Source organism: Haliotis asinina, chromosome 9 (genome assembly GCF_037392515.1).
Source record: "Haliotis asinina isolate JCU_RB_2024 chromosome 9, JCU_Hal_asi_v2, whole genome shotgun sequence".
Taxonomy (NCBI): Eukaryota; Metazoa; Mollusca; class Gastropoda; order Lepetellida; family Haliotidae; genus Haliotis; species Haliotis asinina.
Window position 1 is genome coordinate 54,081,324 of NC_090288.1, and position 24,169 is coordinate 54,105,492.

The following is a 24,169-nucleotide window of genomic DNA, read 5'->3' on the forward strand; positions in this document are numbered from 1 at the left end:
GGGGGTTGGGCGTTAATGCGAATTAACGCAAATACCCAGCAAGCTATCCATATATACGTTAAAGTGTTCCTATAGAAACTGCTTCCGAGATGATATAGATCCTACACATCAACTCTTGGTAAATTTAAAACAATCAAATCTGAGGTTTTACTCCTCGAGTTTCTTTCTTCTACAAAACACTAAATATCTCCTACGCAAACCTCACTGCTCTTGGGAATTCAAACGCTCCGAAAAGATTGGATTTCTACAAAAATGACAAAAAAAACGTGAAAATAAAGAACGGATAGTTCCTTGACATGGGATACTGCCTGAGCTATCGACCAATTCTAGTTCATGCTTTCTCTTGTGGAAGCAGCGATATTTGTGCCTCTCAAAGAACACTGAGCTAACTCCTAGCATGTCAAAATACTGCCCGTGGAATGAAACTTCCATCAATATTTTGATCGACGATACTGCAAAGGTAAATGCAGGGAGAAGCTAATCAAACGCACCACCCTCATCTGACTCGACAAATGAAAGATGCATTCTGTATGGATGAGCAGTGGGAAAGACTTGTCAATATGTTGGCTGGTCTAGTTAATTAGACCGACCTGTCCTTCCCCATTCCGACACCAATATTCCTTAGTGGCGTGTCAATTAATTTGTCACACTTCATGCCTTTAAGGTAACGTGGCTCCCATAAAGTACCGTAACACTTAATGAAAGACCAATGATTTACCCAGTGTGGAAATGAAAGATTGATTTAGCATTTTCATAATGGGTTGATGGAGTGGCATGTTTATTTTTCATTCATGAGGCAATAAAAATACTGCATCAAGTTACTATCAGCAAGAGTCTTTAATAGTGTATATGTGAATTAAATCACCTTCGTATTTGCATTCCATAAGGACCTGCCATCTGATACTGCTGGAGACACGATTGTTCCTTAAACTTCAGCATTGATTCAACGATTTTTGGAGGGTAATGGTATTCGTTAAACAAACATGCTTTTAAATATAACTCGGTTAAGCCTCTACTGGCGCCCATAAAACGTGTATGGAAAATGATCAGTGTCGACCTTCTAAAGTCAATACTTATGAGGGGACTGTCACCTTGAGGTAGATGAATAAGTGTGCTACTTCTACCTGCACACTGCCAGTTACTAAAGCCAGGCTGACACATTATCTGAAGCTTACAATATAGTATGGATATATAATGCCTCAAGTAGGGTTTTCAAATAACTATATTTCTCAAAGTAACTGCATTACGCTTTGCTATAAATCAATAGTTATTGCATCGTAATGGTGTTCTATGTGAGATTCCTTTTCTAGATATTTACTTCAGCCAGACAGCGCCTAACGTACATTACAAGAACATACGCCGACCATACGGTTGTACAACCTTGACCCAAGAGCGGGATTTACTTCCAATACAGTTTATCTACTTATTCCATATCATGTGTATATTTCTGGTAGTGACGTGGAATAGTCTTTGACTAGAAGAACAGATGAGATCATTCATGATTGTACGTATTCCGTCTATATATGTGTTTTCCACACTAGACAAAACATGTCAGTGATTGACATCATGAGCATACGAACGCATATAACATCCAAGTCTGTGACCGTGACAACCCAACCGCTTTTAGAATAAGACATGGTTGCCGAAACCCACACATAACCAAGTTCCTTCTGGGTCAGGAAGTTTTACCTACATTCTGATGACCGTCTGACCCATTAATCTTTTAAACTATTCCTCTATGTTGTTCTTATAAAAGTGATGCCACTGTGCAATGTCAATATGTCGGAATGTTCATATATGTTAAAATGTTTTATATGACAAGTGTGTTTGATAAGTCGTATGGTTCGTGAAACATGTTACATACATCAAGTCAAATTTACATGTGAGTCCTCCATAACAGTGCAAATCCACAGGCATCAATGAAGCTCCTACACCAGACCACAATGTTATTGATTGTTACCATGTTTCACAAAACTACATTATACAGCAACACCATCAGGCCTCTTTTATAGTCAACGGCTGCCATTTTGTTCTCCCACGCCAAGAGATGTTTAAAGGGACGTAACTCTCGTAACAAAAATGACTTAGTGTGCCATTTGATCCCGAAATGGTTTGAACACGCGAATGATTGACGGGATTCAATTACGATCGAGTTCCCAGGAAGGTTTCTAGAAGTTGTACGCTCGGTGGCACGGCATTCAACAATCTAAGTCCAACACCATGCTGGCACTGCCTCAATGTTACCCATTCATTCATCTCATGCTGATGGAAGCAATATTCTTCGAGATACTTTCCAACAGGCATTAGTAATTACTCTTTGCATTATGGCTTATTAAGTTCTTCATAAGTGCCACCTCAGGCCAATAGTACGCAGAGTGTACTATATTGACAGCGCAAGTCAAGGCTTCTGTCACTGAACTTCAGCTCAGCTGGATTGGATGAAACCTCATTTTTTTCTTTTGGTAAAGAGTGTGTTTCATTTCTGTTGAACGATATTCGATGACATGCCCACCACAAGGGACATTTTCCTAACGCCTTAACCGTGCAGATCATATCACTGGCGGTATAAAAAGTTTCAACGTTAGAAATCAATTCTTTATCAACCGACGTCGAGGTTTTAGGCATGGGTTTGATTACATGTAGGACGACATTCTCATCAATTGTAATGCTCTCATTTCCCTTGACATTTCATATGCCAGATACATTAACGTATTGACTACCAGCAACAGTGATGCCTCGATGTGTCAAGTCTCACATCAAACTATACGTTGTGTAACATTTCAGGAAATATCGATTTCACCCTGAAGAACTAAAAACATATACTTTCTCTTAGCATACGTTTCTTTGTTAGCACAATCAAATTATTAATAATTGGTCAAATCAGTTGGCATTAACGTCATTATGTCAGCATGCCATTATGTGACGGCCTACATATAATGTCATTTGAAAAACTATCCACTCGATAAGATATGGATGATTAATTTGATTAAATCCTTGTGAAAAGGGTTTGCTGTTTTGGTAGGTATACTTTGATATTTCTTTTTCAATCGGACTGAATTACTAATATAATTCAAGATGTCTCTCTCATTTCCTACGTTGCTTGAAGTTACTGTGCAATCAGATTACGTCGGTGTTTTTCTTGTCAATATTTTATCAAAACGTAACGAATTTTGACTTCATCGTTTTTTTCAGCCAGACTGCTCCCTTTTGTTCCTTGGAATATTTTCTTATGCTCGCCGTTTCATTTCCCCTTTCTAGCCTGTAGCGACATCAGAGGCAATGTTAAAAAGCGCTCTTTGATACAATAATCTGTTACTTATTAATTTCGAACATTTCGTCAGCAGGAAATTAAGCGCTTTGAAATGAGAAGGCAGTTCAGAAGGCTAGACTTTGATGTCATGAGGTGTCTCGGAGATTGTGGGCATCTGTCCCCTGACACGGAAACGATAGATAGTCTGAAAGGCGACAGGTAATGTAAATTAAACAGAACACCTCGCATCAAGACTAATTCTGGGATTGGACATTAGAAAATGGGGGGTGGTGGGGTGGGAACCAATCAGACATTATTATTTAGACGATATTTCAAATATACAACGCTAATTCATGCAGCATGGACACGATCTTTATGAGAATGACCGGCAGTGTGATTTTTAAGAACTGTCTGGCTTGACTGCTTCGACTGAAACAGATAGTTTCCTTTCTAACCTTTAAAGTAGATCTTACGCTTTCTTTGACCTTAGTTATTCATACAGGATATGAGCATCTTTCGTAACTGTGCTTTTTCGTGGATAAAATTTGGACTAGATGTTATGACCTGCAATGACCTGGAATGCGCATATCAGCAATATCACGACCGGGAACACCATACTTGGCTTCACACTTTGTACCCATGTGGAGAATTGTTATATTCACAAGCGAAATTAGCAGGCGCCAGTTTTCGCAATATTGGTAGCCCTCTCCCACAAAAGACATTAACATAATTGGACATATAACTCTGCTCACTGGTCACTCGTCATGTGTGAATTTAGCTTGTTTCTTGCTTTGGATGATTTTAAGTCTAATCGTTAATATAAATACGATTTTCACTATATTCTGGCTTCTTAATTATGATGCTTTGATAGACCAAAAGAAGTGTCATCTGCAAACAATCTTGGTTTACAGTCAAGACAATCCGCACTATCATTTGTACATATAATCGTAGAAAAAGACCCACAGTTTCCTACTTTAAAATACCTTTTGATGTCTATGAGCTAAAGAATTATTTATACAGATGAACACGCTACCTTGTAAAGAATATCATTTTTGTTTACACAACAGCCGTCTGTGCCATACACCATCAAACGCATTTGAAATATCACACAATATCATTCAAAAATCTTCTCTTTTATCTGAAGCATTGTAAACATTATGATAGAGTTCAGTGTGCTGATGAAAGTCGGATATCAAGGATGGAAGCCTCACTGACATTTAAACAGTATCATATCATCAAGAAAATAATTAGGCATATACGTTATAAACACTCCTCCAACAACTTACCAGCACATCTTATCACCAATATTGGATGTTATTTAGAGGCATGCATTCTGTTATTCAACCAATGTCAGGATTGTCTGGCGTCGCCTCATCTAACTAAAGTCTTCCATATATTATGATAATGTTCGGCAACTAGAGGTCTAAAAACCAATATATTTGGACAGTCTTGTCAAGCTGGAACAGTTTGATCAAAGACATGTTACTGTTGCGTAATGCACATTATGGAAGTACCAACGTTTTTATGAATGCTTAAACCCTGAATTTCTTTGCGATCATGCTCAAATCGATATTTTAGCCCTCTTTCACGTTGTTCTTTCTGAACAGTATCTATATTTGACATGAATCTACAGTGACCATCTGGCCATCCTTCCATTTTGTATTGTAACAAAAATTCATGTCTATTTTTGGCTTCAAGTACCCAGATAATCAATTTCTCAGTCATCACAGTGATTCCCACGGAAACGTCCTAGTGCCACAGCCTGAATTTTTTCATCTCCTAATTAGGACTTAATATTTCCTAATTAGTACTTAATATCTCCTAATTAGGACTTAATATCACCTAATTAGGACTTAGTATCTCCTAATTAGGACTTATCAGTGTTTAGAAGTTTTACTGAATTTTGTCTCATCCTTGATTGGAGCAGCGTTTTTAATTGTAATTGGTTTTTATTTGTCTGCTCCATCACTGTATTTGGTTTCTTGAGAGGGATTTAGAAGTTGCTGAATATAATAAGACGAGTATACTGATGACAACTTCTTTTTATTGTCTAACACGGCGATTCGGTTCTATTTCTTGCCCCTTCTTCAGGTGATAGAGACAGGAGTTCGAGACATATTGTATATACCAGTACTTACAGGAAGAAGACAAGTACATGTATATACAAACAAATCACAGACGACAGATCAAATGCAGTTATAAAAAAAACAATGATAAAATGGATTAAGTGAAGAGAGTTAACAGATGTGTACACAACAGAGTCATATACAGATAATTAGATTTACAGGAAGCCCGAGGTGTGCATGTGTATTCAATCAATGAGGTAGATGAAATAGACGTTAGAAAGACGATGATGATGGGGAGATGTAAACACAACAGAGTGATATACAACTGATTAAATGACATCAGGGGTGGCTTTTGTGATGCTCCAGGCACTGGGTAGATATTCACCTTGATCTCTATTAGACAACCATCTTGCTCCGATCCAGTACAAACCTCTAAACACTAATAAGTCTTAATTAGGAGATACAAAGTCCTAATTAGGAGATATTAAGTCCAAATTAGGAGATACTATCAACTAATTAGGAGATGCTATGTCCTAATTAGGAGATATTAAGTCCTAATTAGGAGAACATAAGTACTAATTAGGAAATATTAAGACCTAATTAGGAGTTTAAAAAATTCGGGCTATGGCACTAGGACGTTTCCGTAGATTCCAGCCTTATGCTGCATTAACTTAAGATGACATACCATTTGACCAGTCAGCTTCCAAGCTACAGTATCAAGAATGAAGATTTTTATGGATATCAACTTCTTTATGAGAGAACACAACGTTTCGGAGTTAATGCTTACTCCTTCATCAGGTGATTGAGAAAGGGATACAGAGGTGTATTTATATGTACAGGTAAAACAATAACAAAGTAACAAGTGGAATGAGTTAACGAAAGCTAGTATAAAGAAGCACTGATAGGAAGCCGATAGTTAAGATAACAATGATGGAAGCCAATAGTGATGCATTACAGTTGATTGGATATGTTTACATAACACAGATACGGGGTAAGTACGATGTACATGATTGGGGATAAGGATGGAAGCCAATGGTGATACATTACGCATGATAGGGGGTGAGCATGTTTACATGAGGGTTTGATGATGTACAAACACAAGTAGGTAAGGATGTACTCGGGTAGATTGGCTATACATGAATTACAGAGATAGAATGTACACAGATAGATGAGATTAATTTATCAATAAGTCCCAGGCACTTGGTAGGTACACTCCTTGGTCGCGGTTGATGGCTGGTTTCTGTCTACGGATCTCGATGGCCTCTTGCCATCAAGTATAACAGTAAATTACAGCACGAGTAACGTCAGTCATGTTTACAGTCGCCATCTTGAATTCCCTGACGTCACGTTGGTCATGTGACCTTATGTCAACTATAAATAGAGCTGTCAAGGTTAGCGTCGGGTCGGCAAATCTGACTTTCTCAAGCAAGGTAGGGTTCCAGGCTTACGTCACTGCTTAATTCTCATTCTTGCATAATGGGACATTTATATTGTGTAAACTTGTAACAAGGATATTATTAACAATTGGTCTGCTCTCTAAGTATCTAGTTGTAAGTAAGTGATTATTATGGCTCTATTTTTAACCTTCTTCATATCCGAATTCATTTCGACGGATTCATTCCGACGGATTATCCTTGGCTTATGGGAATCAAGCGTACAGGTTACAGATACAGATACACTCACAGTCACAGTTGTCAATCGCAAGTCAACTATGATTTATCGCCAGTTGGAAATATTACAGTTCACAGTTTGTTTAATGCTTGACAGTCGCTGATTGTCATCGCGATGCGAGGGATCCAAGGTCATTCCGACATGCTATGTTTACCTTATCAAGTTACAGTCTCTGAAACCCTGTTTAGGGTTTCTAACACAGGGGATTATTGGAATCGTCTAAAACCGAGACATACGCTTTTCAATGCAAGTTATAATTGGAATTTAGCTCCATTCTTACTCGTATCACATTTTTGACAGCTGTTGGAGGTGTGGCCTCCTTGTCATTCATTCAGGATCACGTGACTTCCGGAATACGTACGTTGTTTACATTATCTGGATCCATTTCCGGTTGCTGCAAGTTCATACTCTTTCCAGTTTCAAAGTTTATTGAACAGTTTAATTCATTTAACAGCCAGGAGTCTCAATCAAGACAGTCATACAGCATTGCAATACCTCTACAACCACGAAGACACGGTTTCACGAGCAAGATATCCAGTCCTGATGACAGTCCAGGTGACAGTGTATTTCCAGTTTAGTGCTCATTAAATAAAATCGTTATTGGAACTTTATCAACGTTTTGTGTTATCATTCTGCATTTCGCCAGTTTCGACATTCTCTATCTGTTAGGTCCTTGTAATATATTTTCACTGAACTTCATCTCCGAACTCTGGTATTTTCTTTGGCACATTTTGTGACTGGTGGAAGCATCCATTATATTTGTGTAGCTTGTCTACTAGTATTTTTGACTAGTCCTTGGCCTTTCGGTTACAGTATCAATCACTGATACAGGTTGGTTGGTTGATTGTTGTTTAACACCACACGCGGTAATATTCCAGCTACATGGCGCCGTTCGAGTCTGGTCGAGACTGTCCAGAGATCAACTGCATAACTGCATCTCTGTGCAGTTGAGACAGGATGTGTTAACCAAATCAGCGAGCCTGACCATCCAATCCCATTAACATCTTACTACAAGCATGAGTTACTTAGGAATTCTAACCCGGATTTTCACGGGTTCATTCGTGCAGATCAGGACGGATGGATCATAGCTAATTACAAATTACAGACATAACTACAAGGATGTCACGGATGGCAATAAACGGGTCGATGTCACGCTCTCGTGCCTCTTGAGACATTTGCGGCAAGGCTGAGCATCCTCTGACAATGCGTCAGATACCCTCGTTACATGTATTGTAATGTCTACATAACATTTAGAATGTCCCTGAGCACCTGCTTCACGTTTCAGGCCAGATGACGGCGTCGTTGCAAGCGGAGTAGATGTCCCCGTCCATGCACTGTACGTAAGCTGTGTACAGTGGATGTCACCAAAACACCAAATTTGCACTGATTGGATACGGCATGAAAGTTAGCCGAGTTTTTCCACGAGTACTTAACTGTCAACAAAATCACCACTTACACTGGAATTAAGGCTTCTCTAAGGACACTGTGGAATAACCAGCTTTTACATGCAAGACGAGTAATAATTGGAAAATATATGCGAGTGACATATACTCAAGCTCTACTTAACTTTACATTTCAGATCATACCAAAGTTGTTCTATTTGAGTGAATGTTCAAAGACACCTGTATCCCTATGTACGTACGTATAAGCCTTCCACTTGGATGAGATCAATAATTCCACCGCTCTCGTCCCCAAGAGGTGTTGGTGTTGGGTGTGTGCACGCGCCTCTTTTTCTTTCTGTATGTGTCTCCGTCTGTTATAATTCATATCCATATTTTCAAGAAGGAGTAGGAATCAGTAAAAAAATTCGTGTTTGACAAATTCAGATCGGGACATTCTTTGCCTCAGTACATGTTTCCACTGACTGATCCTTTCTGGTCCATATTTCAGATAGCAAATGTTGCATTCATCGAACTCAAAGGGCACAGGAGCATCCTAGGACAATGAAACAACACTGAAATCATTATTTGTATTTTCTATTTGGAAAATGTTGAAGGTCATACACGTAAACGATATGTTGACTACCTGTGCTGAGGTATGTTCAGGGTGATAATCGTCACCCCTGTGGAGCAAAATGTTTAAATGATATTGTAAAAAAAGTGACAAAAAAGCCCTAAATATGCTTCTTCTAAATGAAATATAACAAATATCTAGATACAGCCTCAGGAGAATTCCAACAAACCTCATCCTGTTCTTTTTGATAAAGCCAATAAATTCAATTATATCATTGCATCTTCTGTACCCTTTGTGAGCAATGTGATTGGCAAGATTCAGGAAAAGCTTGATGAATATGCGGACCTCGCTTTTGAAATGTCATTCTTACATTCTGGGTAATAAGGAGGCTGCAGTGTTGGGAGCCAACATATTCTCCAGAAAGTTTTCGTTGGTTTCCATCAGGTAGCGTTTCCTGGGAGATGTACTATTCGCTGTCTGGGCTGTGTGTAGACGGGGCGAGGGCCCTGAGGTGATGATGAGCCTTACTGGCCTGACTATGCCAGGATCAAGCGATTCATCTTAATCAATAAAACATAGTTGGACACTATTGCGCATACAACAGGATGGACAATGTCACCCATTAGCAATCATACTGTGGTTGTTAGCAAATGCTGCCTTTTAGGTGCTAGAAAAGTATAAGTCACATGCTTCATACCGCTGAGTTCCAGTGTTGCTGTAGTATGAACAGAAGGTATTGTAAACAAAATCACTTGTGTAAGGTGAGACCACGCGTGTGCTCCGTTGTGAGGCAGGACATAAGTCCTGGAAACCCTCATTAGTCATCCATCCAAGGACTCTCCGTGGCTAACGTTTCATAACTTCACCTGATTTGTAACCTGCGCTTTGTGCACAAGGCCAGACACCATCATGCAATCGATTATGCAGTCTCTATCTCTGTAACAGTGTACCTTCTCATGCAGTCTTAATGTTTACTTTTCATCATCAGCGACAATGCAGACAGTCAGTCCTTGAAAACATAATCAGGTGTTTATATGACAATATTATGGTTCATGCAATCTTTCCAACCAGTCACCCAGTCATTCAGGTGCAACAAGTTATCCCAGTATCTAACCTCCATTACAATATCTCATCACGCATCATTTTGTCACGAAATGAGCCCGTTCATACATTTTCGTATCACACGTCCAAAGGGTTCCCAATTACACAACTTACGAGATAATGATCACACTCGTACTGTCTGTTTCACACTGGGGTAACTTCAGAAACTTCATATATTGATCTGCTGTAGGACCGTGCAGACACTAATTATAGACCTACCTATACAGTGTTAATGATAGCAGACTGGTCGGTCAGACAGACTAGTTAGTCATACGTTATGGTTCCTAGTAATTATGCACGATGCGAAAGTGTTTAATTAAAAACGGATTGAGTGATCGAGTTCAGCATAACACTCCCTTTGCAGTTAACGATGTGTTACTCGATGTCAGCAGGAAATCCTGACAGACGCACATGCCACTGACCAACCAATAAACATATGTAATTAGAACTCACCTGGGTTCGGACATAGGTTTATGGTGCGCACGTCTGCATCGTCGTGATGGTGCTGGAATATTTGTTTGAGTGGCATCCTAGAAGTTGCTTTTATAGAAATGACGTCGCAATTCTTAAAATATAGTTGCTGATCATCCATAAAGCTTTGTCATCTCTTGCTGGAATATTGCTACATGTGACGTAAAAGTAAACTCACTGCATCTTTGGTGTTACTTAATTGGGTGGAAAGGTCTTGCTCTACCTGCGATGGATGCATTGTCCCCCCAAACCGGCTTCCATGCAATAGATACAATGTTTTCCATACTTACAGGTCGCATTTACCTCAAGAATAACAAATGGCAACCTATTCCTGCAGGCACCAAAGGGGCTAGTAATACTCTGTTAATGAATATAGACAAAGTCGAGTATCGCGCTGTCACCAAGCTCCCACATAATATATGCAACTCGGACAGTGCACATGGCGACAACTACAGGTCATGATTTGCTTCTTGCAATGCTCAAAGAGCTGGGTATCAAGTTCAGATGGTACGACAAGGCAGCAAATACGGTCAAGATCAGGATGACCTTCAGCTGCAACCATTAAGGCACATATCATGGTGAACGACTATATGATGCAACACACGTCACACAACCAATCCATTAGGTGTCCCTGGTGTTGGAGTTACATGATGAGATGCATGAAAGTTACTTGGACTTACTTGGACTTTCAGCATGCCAAGTTCTGACACATGGTGAGAAACACTCATGAATAATAATGTGCTGTGAGAAATTACGTCGTTTTAGTGCATACACATCTCACTCTGTTGAAAAATGTGTAACAAATGAACGAATCCTTCATGCCTTATTTGACTGCGAGACTGTGAGATTTGACAGCATGTTTAAAAGTCGCGTTCTCGCGTTGTCGACTTTTGACAAGAAAGTGATCTGTACCAAAAACACGAGAAGCGAGATCGCGAGAATGTGGCATTTGGCCCAAATCTCGCGTTCTCGCGATCTCGCATTCTCGCACTTTGACATTTCAGCTTGTTTCGAGATTGATAGAATGCGAGATCGCGGGAATGTCCCTTACAGTATCCCATAGGTTCAACACCGTCAGCCAGTGGAATCAGTGGAAAATACTCAAATACTATAGTTTATTCCTGTATGTTTATGTATGTATGTATGTATGTATGTATGTATGTATGTATGTATGTATGTATGTATGTATGTATGTATGTATGTATGTATGTATGTATGTATGTATGTATGTATGTACCTTTACCAGTGTTCAAGAACGATTGCTTTTACCATTTTCGAAGGCGACAGAAAGAATGTACTTATTACGAAGGCAGCTGTCTTGGAAACATTAGTACCCCAAGGAAAATGACTAACAAAGCAAAAAAGTAAACACATTGCTAAACGCTGAAACCAATAACAGTTTGTACCTACATCGGCCAGTCAGACAGGAAGTCAGGCCATATGGGAACGTGTAAGTTAATAACTTCTCGAAACTATTTTCTGTTAGGCAATTCGAGATTTTTTTTTAGATGCTGGATGGCCATAATAGGCCGGTGACCTCATCTGCAGGTACAGATGTTCTTTGAGCTCTGGTAATGCCAGAACATCCACAAAAATGTATATAGCCTCAACGTGGTTTCATATTTCTAGGGGCCATATAGGCGTGATATAGCCACATTTGACCCTTTTCTTTGAGATTCATTGTGGTATGATAATGGTTTTATTTGTTTTCATCAATCATGTAATACTGTCTTAGCTTTTAGTATATTTCTTCAGTTTAGACTGGTTCAAGATTATGTAAGAGCACGATATATGCAAGCGTAAATGATTATCTGTCATGAGATATTCGTAAGTGTAGATCTCAAGGATACGATGCCTATCTCCCAGGACATAAATGCCAGAATTCTAACGATGACGATCAAGTATTCATTGCCACTGACATGACTTAAGGTTCAGTACTTTGACATTTCATACAATACCATATCCGGTACATCACCAAACAAAACAACACAAGATTAGAACTTATCTGTTTACTTCGTGTCAAATATGGAACACAAAAATACAATAAATGATTGTTCGCCCAGTTTGTACGGAGATAATCACATGATTGTAGCACCAAGTGACTGTGAAATAGCACTGTGGCGCCACTGAACTAGCTTCGAACAAAATAACGTCAACTGTGTTGGACTTCTACATGGTCTCTTGTGCTAAGCAGCGGGAAGATTCTCATACTGTGGTTGTCGATGCTGCCGTTACTATGGCAACGAGACTAATGGAGCTAGCAGGTGGGCACCGCATACTGACTATGGGAAGGGCATATAAACACACCTTTACTCCACAAAACAACACAGTCCGACACAATTGGGCGTAGACTCCTTATGGTGTCGGTTATATTAATCATTTGGACAGAAATGAACAGAAACACAGTACGATAACCTGTTTAGAGTTCAAAGTTTGACTTCGTGGCTAGTGTTTAAGTGCTGTTACACACTTGGCTTCTTTAAGTATAGGCCAATGTCATTGAATATTATTTCAATATGCCAACAAGCGTGTAAGACGAATTTTAGCTGAAATAATGGTATGAAATCACTTTGTACAATTAATCCTGTAAAAAACTGTGAAGCTTACAAACATGTTTTTCATCACAGAGAAATATGTCACAGATTCTAGCAAGTAAAATCACTGATAAATAATTATTAAATCTGTTTTCCTATCGGCACTTAACCATCCGTGCCTGTAACACGCCATAAAACATATGCCTCATATTCAATAATAAAAACTTAATACAACAATATCGATGTCACTTTACAAAACAATATATAATGTTTTTTTACAATATCGTTATACATTAACAAGCTATGTACAACATAATAATGCTTTAAATGTCAGTATTAATAATATACAGTGTCAGAAACATTAAACATCATGTGCTTGGTCCATATCAAAATATCTTCTTGTATGTAACGAGAAACAATATGAAAATACTATCATTAAATTATGCATTGATCGGTTCTGCATGTTCAACATTCTGTAAGGGGTCACTTAGAACATTGAGCAATACGAAACGGTCAACACATAAGTAGAAATATAGAGTATGTGATACATAATTCTAAGTGTGTTGAGAGGCAGATGTGTATAAACAGGTGAATATACTTAAGTGGTTAGCCGTTTTGTTAAATTATTGCTACACTACACTACGGAATTGGATTTGCGTCAGGCTGCTCTTATGACATCCACTCAAATGGTAAACACAACATCCTTTCTGCCTCTTCACCATCTTCACGCAACACGCATATTGGCACTTTTATAACAATTTATAATCACCTTTCGCTTCCGTCACACACGGCTACCCAATCAAAATTAAGGAAAACATTTGTCCGATACATATTTTGATTCAAAGCGAGGCAAGACTATCTCTGTCGGTTTCCGTTTCCGTCGTAGTCCCGGCGCCAAATCTCTGTTGCACGTTCAGTCGAATATGCTCCGATGATGGGGCTGAAAATGAAAGAAAAACATTCCAGATTAACCACAAACATAAAACCATGTAGCAATCACTATCCCTGAAAAACATGATCGGAAGCATTTGAATAGCTGTAATAACAACAAATACACGAATATTTATAATCGCGTCGGTAATTAAGAAGGACTTTGTTCTGAAAAGAGGCGAAAGCACAGATAATCCGCCCGTACCGGACATCGTCTTACCACGTCTTGGCCCTGATCAATATTGATGGCTGCAGATTCATTCCAGCCTTCCCAGTTTACAATCAATGGCCTAAGGGGAAGTATGTTCTTTCTCAGAGGACAATATAGCTACCCAGACAAGGACATGTCTGTGCCAATGACAGCTTATAGCCATTAGGTGGGCGAGAGGTCGCTAATATCATATCTTTAGTCTGACTTTTGTACACTCAAGGTTAAAGTTAGACTTAATTGTATTCAAATTCTGTGGTCATTACAACATTACTGAGATTACGCGAGATTGGCCCTGCAAATGCGGTCATGGAATCTTCATTGCAAATAATATATATATATATATCCTAATATATATGGTGTTATGGTGTTTGGGGGTAGTTACTCGGATAAACATCATCGGTAGTGAATAACCACTCTCGGTTAACCCACCAACAGATGACACCGGTGTTCGTGGACAGGGTAACTCCTGTGGTCTACCATTACAAACATTAAAACATTACATGACAAGCAGGTATTGCAATATTATTTTGTCCCATACATGGCATATGAAACCTAGATTGGATAAAGTCGATCAAGAATTCTATACCACCATGCATTCCTTGATGCTAACTGGTGTTACCCTGCCTTGCAATGAGGGCATAATACAAAGGCGGGTTGGGAGTGTTGTGTGTCTGAGTATGTATATTCATCTAAGTGACCAACGCTATAAAAGAGCCGTATTTGATCCGAACTATCACAAGCACACACACGCGCACACATATACAACATACGCAAACATGCACGCACACCTGCACACGCATCAAGACGGACAGAAAGTCAAACAGACAAACCCATGTCATCGGTTCCCAGTTGCGTAGATAGACGCTTAAGCTGTTGATCACTGGATTGTCTGGTCCACATTGCTGGGTGCTGGTAAAATTAACTCTCTCTCTCTTTCTCTCTCTCTCTCTCTCTCTCACACACACACACACACACACACCAATCATTTTCTTGTTACTTTTTATAAGCACGTAAATGAGTCATACCCTATTACATGTAACACAGTACCTACATCCAGCCAACATTTGTGTGTTCCTCTGAAATTTGGGCAAAAGTGCAAGCCATACGCTGTCACGTCATGCCATCAGCGTCAACAACACGACGTAGTACAAAAGCCCCTATTGGACCAAATAGTCCGTTTAAGCTGATATTACATTACACCAAGATTACGAAGCCAAGCCCACATACGAAAAAAGCTATAGTGGAGGAAGTGGGAATCATTTAGTCGCTGACGTATGAGAGATTATTCCATCTATTCGCTTTTACGAAAACATATAGGACACAACTAGTCATTCCGAGTCGCCATCAATCATCAGCACTCCACAACAGGAAACTGTCTAAAGGAGTGAGCTAAAACATGAGCTTCATACTGGATAGTAATGCAGAATGCACTGAGGAAGCTAGCTTAATGCATGTCACCATGGCAGTGAGAGTGATCAATCGTTTAGTTAGTGTGCGCATGTAAATCTATATCAAATAAGGTCATTCTTATATAGCCGTTGTGATGTTATTCTTATGCAGATTGTTTTGAATCACTGACTAGACGAATTTACTTTAGTGTAAATTTCCAAATGACATCGTGATGCGAAACATCTTGTAGTTTGTTTAATTTTCATATCATAACGTGATTTCAAAACCAGCTGTGTCAAATTATCCAGTGTAATGCAGCCAGTCCATGCACTCGTGCAACTCTACCAGTGTACACATATGCTCATTCAGGATCTGAGACATTTTACTAAATACTGGGGCTGTGGGGTAGCCAAGTGGATAAAGCATTCGTGAGTCATGCTGAAGGGCTGGTTCGATTCTCAACATGGTAACAACGTGTAAAGCCCATTTCTGGTGTCCCCCATCTTGATATTGTTGGAATATTGCTAAAAGCAACGTAAACCACTCTGACTCACTCACTTTAATACTTATTATTAATATATTATTATAGGATAATTTATATACAGCGCACATATCTGGGCAAATAGTGCTTGCTCAAGGCGTGGACATGTATTTACCTCGATCACTGGATGTCAGTCTCAACGGCCCATCGTATTATCAGTCTCTACCCCATGGGGAATATACCACTCTTGCAGCTTCTAGGCGCACCGAGTTATTTGTATCTGTCCATACCTGTCCTATCGAGGTACGCGTTCACAGCTGGGTGGACTGGGGCACATAGTCACAGTCCATGTTAACTGCATGTTGCTATACCCACAACTAGGTGTTTGCATGTATTCATCTGGCCACCATCTGGTCATATACCAATGGACCAGTGGGTTCTTTCAAGTGCACAGGGTTGTGTACTTTACACTAGGGATTGTGAAAAGAGGAAAAGAGTCTGCACACCACGTTGACTCCGAGGTTTTTACACCCTGTCACAGGTGGGCTCGATCCCGACACTTCAATCTCGCTGGATCTAGTCTGGCGCTTTAGCCAGCTCCCCTACCGCGCCCTCAATACTTATGATACTTGAGCATCCCGGTCACTGGATGCGAGTGTACTCGACTTTTATTCTCAACTCCCTAGGAATCATACAACCAAAGCTGCCACAACCAAAGAAATCACAATAAAACCGTATTCTACCAGGTAACCACTCTGGGAGTGGTTAATCGACATATATTTATTGAAAGGCTCATCATAAGATGTTTTTTTAATATGACGTTTCATTGAAAACAAGCTCGACTAAATGCACCAACCATCTGAATGCCAAGCGTATGTCAATATATTACATAAATAGGTACACCTTAAGAATGGTACGTGTAGGCGTTCAACGCTGCATAAACAGCACACATAACTGACTTGAGCAACACACCAGTTCAATACGGATGCAGTCGGCAAATATTCAGATGAACATTTCTGCAGTCTGGAGCCCAACAAAGAGTGGAATGTTTACTCCCATATTGTGCAAGAATCGCAATCTTTTAATAGCACGATTGAAGACATCTACAAGTATCCGTGTTGACATTTATGGGATAAATGACTATTGTTTATGGCATAACATCCCGACAGGCTTCCCGTATCTATCTGCCAGTGTAAAGAAATTCTAACAGATGACGATAGCGAAGTGATGTCCTGTTGAAACTCAGACAATAAAGTGTTCACTACCTTTGGGCATAATGCATTCCTGGTGTTTCTGCCATGCCAGTTCCTTTGACAACTCCGAAAGCTCAAATCGATTTCCTAAAACAACTGCCGTTGTTTTTCATCCACAGAGACAATGTAATTTGAAAGAGAATTTTAACCCTGACAACTAGTACTGGCAAATTGCCTCATGTTGCGACAAACTTGTTCTGAGTGGCATTTGTTTTACATTAATGTTTTAGCTACCAGAGACGTGGGCCTAAAGTGTAAATACTGCTGTTTCACTCTTATCTAATTATCCTCGTTTAAACGAAGACTTGGTTGCTGTTGCCATTTTGTTGAGTCGTAAAATGCTTGAGTGAAACTGAGAAACGTCTTTCCTTCATCTCCGGTAATATTGCCGTCCGTGTGAATTAAATTGCATCTAACTTAACGAATTCGGAAAATAAATTCGTTTGAATTGAATATGGACGTTCCATAAATGACAAATAGTTTTCCAATCTGCAAACTGTGTCAGCCAAACAATGTACACATGCCTTGAATAATTGCCAAACCTTGAATGGTAACTTGGAAAAGATAATACCGTTAGCATCACGGACTAAACACACATATATCAACTTTCATCACATCCCATGAGCAGCCGATCGTTCATTTCGGATCTGTCTGAAGCAAATACTATGTTCAATACGTCTGTTCTCAGTTTCCGATATCAACGAAATTCAATTCTACAGGGACAGATACGTCCTAATACAGCATACATTAGGAATAGTCTGTACTTTTAACACTTCCACAAGTTCAGTCAGTTTATGGCAATTTCTTGGCCATAACTGTTAACCCTAATCAGTACGAGTGTTCCCGCTAGACCAATACAAGTCAGATCTGCTATTATTACACGTGTATTGGGCTCCACCTTGGGAATTCCACTTATCTTTGACTATTACTTAGCGTAAAATTGTAAAGCAAATTTGTATCGGCGAGCCTGGGAGCGAGCCCCTAGGGGCTCAACATCAAACACTGGGTCAACGCGACATGTAACCCGATCGGGCAGCAAATAAAGGAGACAACCAATAATAAGTACAAAACTGCTTTAGACGGCGTTAGATGCGAATGACATGATTGGATGCCAGCACTATTGATGCCAAAGTCTGCCGGGACTTAACCGGGTTATATCGTCGAATTAGTTCAAAGGATGAAGATGGCTTATGCGATGTACAGAATACAAAACAATTCACTCGAAAGCTTGATTCATATGGTGCTTGGTAAAACTTCATTTGGAATAAGTGGTGCAATTAACAATGGGGAATGTTGGATGCCATTTCTTAATCAAATCATTCGCAAGCATGCAACCTTTCAAGAGTTTTTAACCTTTTTGTTTCCTTCACCCAATCGTGAATGACGCATGGCATTGCAGTCTTTGCAATATAAATCAGTGCGGGGTACCGTAAGAAAATGCAAAAGGATATTTTTATTCAACCTTATCTCATGTGGCAATTCAATGCCATAATTACAGTTATAAGACACATAGGTTTATTTTTGTTTTAAATCCTTTCAAGTATGCTTAGCGACGAACGCGTTTTCATTAGCAATAATTGCAGGGCTAGTTCTTAATACCTCCATTAAACAAGAACATGTCTGGCAGAGAGCGAAACATTGATCTAAATCTTTCATTACATGTACACGACAACTTTCCAAATCGTTCTAGGAGCGATTGCAAAACTTAAACGGGATATATGGCGAAACAGGGATCATTGAAAGTATTTAAGAGTGACAACACTATTCACATTCCGCGACCGGCTAGATTGGAATCTTGGAACCAGTTTCCGCTCTGATGCAAAATTTAGAGACCCATTTTGCCTGAAATCAATACGAGAAACCCTTGCTGATGCTGGAAGCCGAAGAAGAGGCTGCCTCGCTGGTATTGAACTGAGGCCAGTATTATCTTCTTCCAAATTACAGGGAATACCACACCGTTCTTATGTGTGTGAATACTCCACAATTTTCTCTTATTATGCTTACAAAACTTCCACAGGATTCAATGATCTGCCAAGGAGAAGAAAGGATTTCTTAGAATATAATTTTCCATTCGACAGAGAAGTGCCTCCGCGTCATTATTTAAGTATTTGAATTTCAAAGAGTTCAGATTGTAAAGATATTGATTTAGCTGTTCGAGGTGAAGCCGAAAATTGAAACTCATATTCAAACATTGCGATCAGATTGTTAAGTTGAAAACAGTATTATAGCATTAGACAGACCTATTGAACCCATAGAGAAATGTCCCCCGAAACCTTGAAGATGGTATTGTTTTGTAGTTGTTATAACGACTGGTTAAAAGTTACATATTATTGTATAATAACGGCGAAAACTGCTTATGTAATGAAAATGAATATTAGAATATGTTGTTTTGTCACAACACCTTGGCTTTGAAATGTAAGGGGCATCTTATCCGCTAACAGGAACTCGCTCTGCATTTGAATAATGTATACATACATCTTTCTACGAGTAGTGTGCAATGTCGTATCATGGCTGTTTGGCGATATAGTCACGTGACGTCTAAAAGGTTCGGCGTTATCACAATGAGGTATGAGTATACAATACAATATTGATTCCACCATTGAATGATTACAAAATCTGGTTCAAGACGGCAGTTGTCTTGGGAACCGGAATCTGAGACAATACCTCATAGGGTCATATTTATACTGTTGTGCTTACACCTACACTTACACCGGTAGCAAGAGGACTCAAAACTACAGCTGTATCACATCAACAAATACCGGAACATCAACATCAGCATTTAAGTGAAGATCTTCAACGACATCAATATGACACGTTCAGCTATACTATTGCTTGTATCAACATCTGAACAAATAAATAAAAACATACTTACATGTCTACCTACAAATCTATCCCTTACACCCATACATTAATACAACCACACACCGACCCACATCCACAACGGCGCCTACCCTTACCGTCACAACCACACCCACACCGACATAAACACCCACACCCCGACACTCAACATACACATACCCACACCTATAAACCCTCAAACGAACACCCACGTCCACTCCTGCATCTACAATACACCCACATCCACATAGACCGTACACCCACAGCAACATAAACAACCTCATGGCGACCCCCAACACGTCCACACCTACATAAAGTCCAGCATCTACCACACCCGCTCCTACATACGAATCCCCAAACCCACGCCCACACACACATAACCTAACACGCCTGACACACCCACTCCTGCAAAAACTCCACGCTCCAAAACCCATACATACATAACCTCCCACACCCAACACACCCACCCCTGCATAAAACGTCCACGCTCCAAAACCCACACACACATAGCCTCCCACACCCAACACACCCACTCCTGCACAAAAGTCCACACTCCAAAGCCCACACATACATTACCTCCGATACCAAACACACCCACGCCTACATAAAACTCCACACCATGAAACCCACGTTCATAATTACATGATCACCCACACCAAACACAACCACACCTACATAAAACATATAAAACATAAAAACCTTCACACCATGAAGTCCAAGTCCACACACCTACATAACCTCCCACACCCAACACACCCACTCCTTCATAAAACTCCACGCCATGAAACCCAAGTCCACACAACTAAATGACCACCCACACTCAACACACTCACTCCTACACATACATGATATGATATGATGTGATATAGGATATTTATATAGCGGACATATCCACGCACTAGTGCATGCTCAAGGCGCTGGTATTTTTCCCTCGATTACTGGATGTCAATCTCAACAGCACATCGTATTTCAATCTCAACTCCCTGGGGAGTATACAACTCTTGCTGCCACTAGGCGCACCGAGTTTTATTGTGGCTCTCTTATCCTAACGAGGTACCCATATGACAGCTGGGTGGACTGGGACACATAGTCACAGTACTTTGTCCAAGTTTACTGCACGTTGCTGTACCCGCAACTAGGTGTATGCACGTGTTCATGTGGCCACCATCTGGTCATATACCAACGGATTCGAGGGTTCTTTTAAGTGCACAGGGTTGTGTACTGTACACTAGGGGTTGTGACAACACTGAAAGAGTCTTCACACAAAGTTGACTCCAAGGTTTTTACACCCGGTCAGAGGTGGGCTCGATCCTGAAACCTCAACCTAGCTGGATCACTCGCCTGGCTCCTTAGCCAGCTCGCCCATCCATACCCCAAAAACCCATGCCCATACCTACATAATCTCCCAAATCCAACACACCCACTCCTTAATAAAACTCCACAACATGAAACCCAAGTCCACATATCTACGTCACCACCCACACCCAACACACTCACTCTTCATAAAACTCCAAACCATGAAACCCAAGTCCACACAACTAAATGACCACCCACACTCAACACACTCACTCCTACACACATATCCATTCCCAAAAAACCACGCCCATACCTACATAATCTCCCACACTCAACACACCCATTCCTACATAAAACTCCACACCATGAAACCTAAGTCCATATAACTACATGACCATCCACACCAAACACACCCACTCCTACATAAAACTCCACACCATGAAACCCACGTCCACACATCTGCATCACCACCCACATCCAACACACTCACTCTTCATAAAACTCCAAACCATGAAACCCAAGTCCACACAACTAAATGACCACCCACACTCAACACGCTCACTCCTACACACACACATTCACACCCCAAAGACCCACGCCCACACCTACATAACCTCCCACACACAACACACCCACTCCTACATAAAAATCCACACGGTCCACACTTACATAAAGTCCCACCAAACACAACCATACCCACAACTATAAACACCACTGCAACACCTACATGCACACCCATACTGACCTCAATACCTGTATGCACACACCAATACGAACATCTACAACTAACAGTGTAAAGTCATCACCACTATTTTCTTAAACCATAAGTGATTGTGTTTTCATGTTTATTATTGTTATAATCATGTTTGATATAAACATTAGCACCAACACCATCGTGAAAAAACATTACATACCATAGTTGTTGGATGTTCCGGTAGATCCCGTGGGCGCCATCTTGTAACTGGCAGAGTTCATTGTAAGTTTTCGAACATTCTTTTGTGGCTGGAAGACGATTATGTACACCTTTGGCAGAAACAGACAGAGCAAGGCAACCGTAGCACTTAGTGAGATAGACACGCACAACGTTGTGATCTGAATCTGAAACAGAAACAAAATGTGGTTGGCTCACTTTGAACACATGAACCTCAGGCACCACAAAGGCCCGTGTCACAAAGAATTATATCTTCATATCACCAACCAGAGCTTCCCGGATAAAGAATAAATCTACCAACGATCTCGTTTCTACGCAGAACGCACAAACCACACGGGGACTTATGCGAACGGTCCATACGTGGCACTTCTCCTGAGAACGCATAAATGACCACACACCTCACCTCCACTTAGGAACGAATTAACTGTCTATTTATTCCATCTCCATAACGGACTTACCTTCACTAAGAGCGCATTAAACGTCTGTACATCTCACCTTCATTATGAACGCATTATTGGTCTGTACATCTCACCTCCACTGTGAACGCATTAACTGTCCTTCCATCTCACCTACACTGAGAATGCATTAACTGTCATTTCATCCCACCTACACTGAGAATGCACTAACTGTCCATGCATGTCACTTTCAATGAGAACGCATACCCGACCCTACATCTCACCTTTATTAAGGACGCATTAATCGTCCTTACATCTCACCTTCAGAAAGCATACTGGTCTATACATCTCGTCTTCACTGAAGGCACATGACCGTCCAAACACCTCACCTCCACTTAGAAACGCGTTAACGGTCGATACACCCCAACCCCACCGAGAACGCATACACAGCTGCTTCATCCCACCCCCACTGAGAACTCAGTAACGGTTCACGCGTTCAACGTTAACAGTCTACACATCCCGTCTCCGCTGGGAGTGCATTATTTGCCCATCTATTTCCTCCGCTAGAGTTTTAAGAGGAATTTGATGTTTTGTAACACAGCACACATTTATCCAGATTATAGAATATGACATAATTCGACAGTATGATTTCACTCATTTGGGATTCGGACATGGCAACTGAATGCAAAAGTGCAATACGTGATGTATAATATATGGGCGGCTTCATGTGAGCCATCAAGCTATCAACACCTGTCTATCAAAGATGCCGAATTTTGAACAGGCCACACAACGGCAGTGTTCCATACAAATATTCCAGTCCATATCTTCGGTTCAGGCATTTCGTAAGGAAGAATAAGTCGCTGGAATTAAACTTGCTGATTTAGGAGACCCCTGTGAAACATCCATTGTTAAACTCCCACTGCCATGTTTTGTGAAAAACGAATGTATCACGAATTTATGTTTATGTTTATTTATGTTCACAAGTCCCCAAACCCAAAACCCGTTCTCCTGATACGTCCATTAATGCATGTCCCAAACCTCTCCTTGTATATGCGTGCAACGTAAATACCAAAACTAAGGGATGAATATAGCCAGCCCTATTCAATGTAAAACAATTCTTCTATATCGAAACAAAATCCATGGTCCACCCCCTACTATTTAATGTATCACAATTCTTCCATGTCGGACTTATCTCATGGGTCCACGCTGTTCTTTAATATCCTAATTCATGTCATTCCTTTCATGTCGAAATGAACTGGTTGTATCAAATAGTCTTTATACATCCGTCTCTGTCAAAGTAATTGTCCAACTGGCCCTTTAACATCTATATAAATCCTTGTATTCCCTCTAAAGAGTTCACCTAACAACAGATCTTATAAACCCACCAGACCACCAGACA

At 40.2% G+C, this 24,169-nt stretch overlaps 1 protein-coding gene across 3 annotated transcripts in view; it reads right to left on the reverse strand.

The window, feature by feature from the left end:
• Positions 1 to 12,506: 12,506 nt before the first annotated feature.
• LOC137296706 (metabotropic glutamate receptor 3-like) overlaps positions 12,507 to 24,169 on the reverse strand; it is a 154,918-nt gene continuing 143,255 nt past the window's right edge. For all 3 annotated transcript variants that reach the window (XM_067828533.1, XM_067828532.1, XM_067828534.1), the window contains 2 exons: positions 22,359 to 22,542; positions 12,507 to 13,986 (listed from right to left, as the gene is read on the reverse strand). In XM_067828533.1, coding sequence (XP_067684634.1) covers positions 13,886 to 13,986; positions 22,359 to 22,542 — 285 coding nt within the window. In that variant the 3' untranslated portion in view covers positions 12,507 to 13,885. The remainder of the gene's footprint in view (positions 13,987 to 22,358; positions 22,543 to 24,169) is intronic.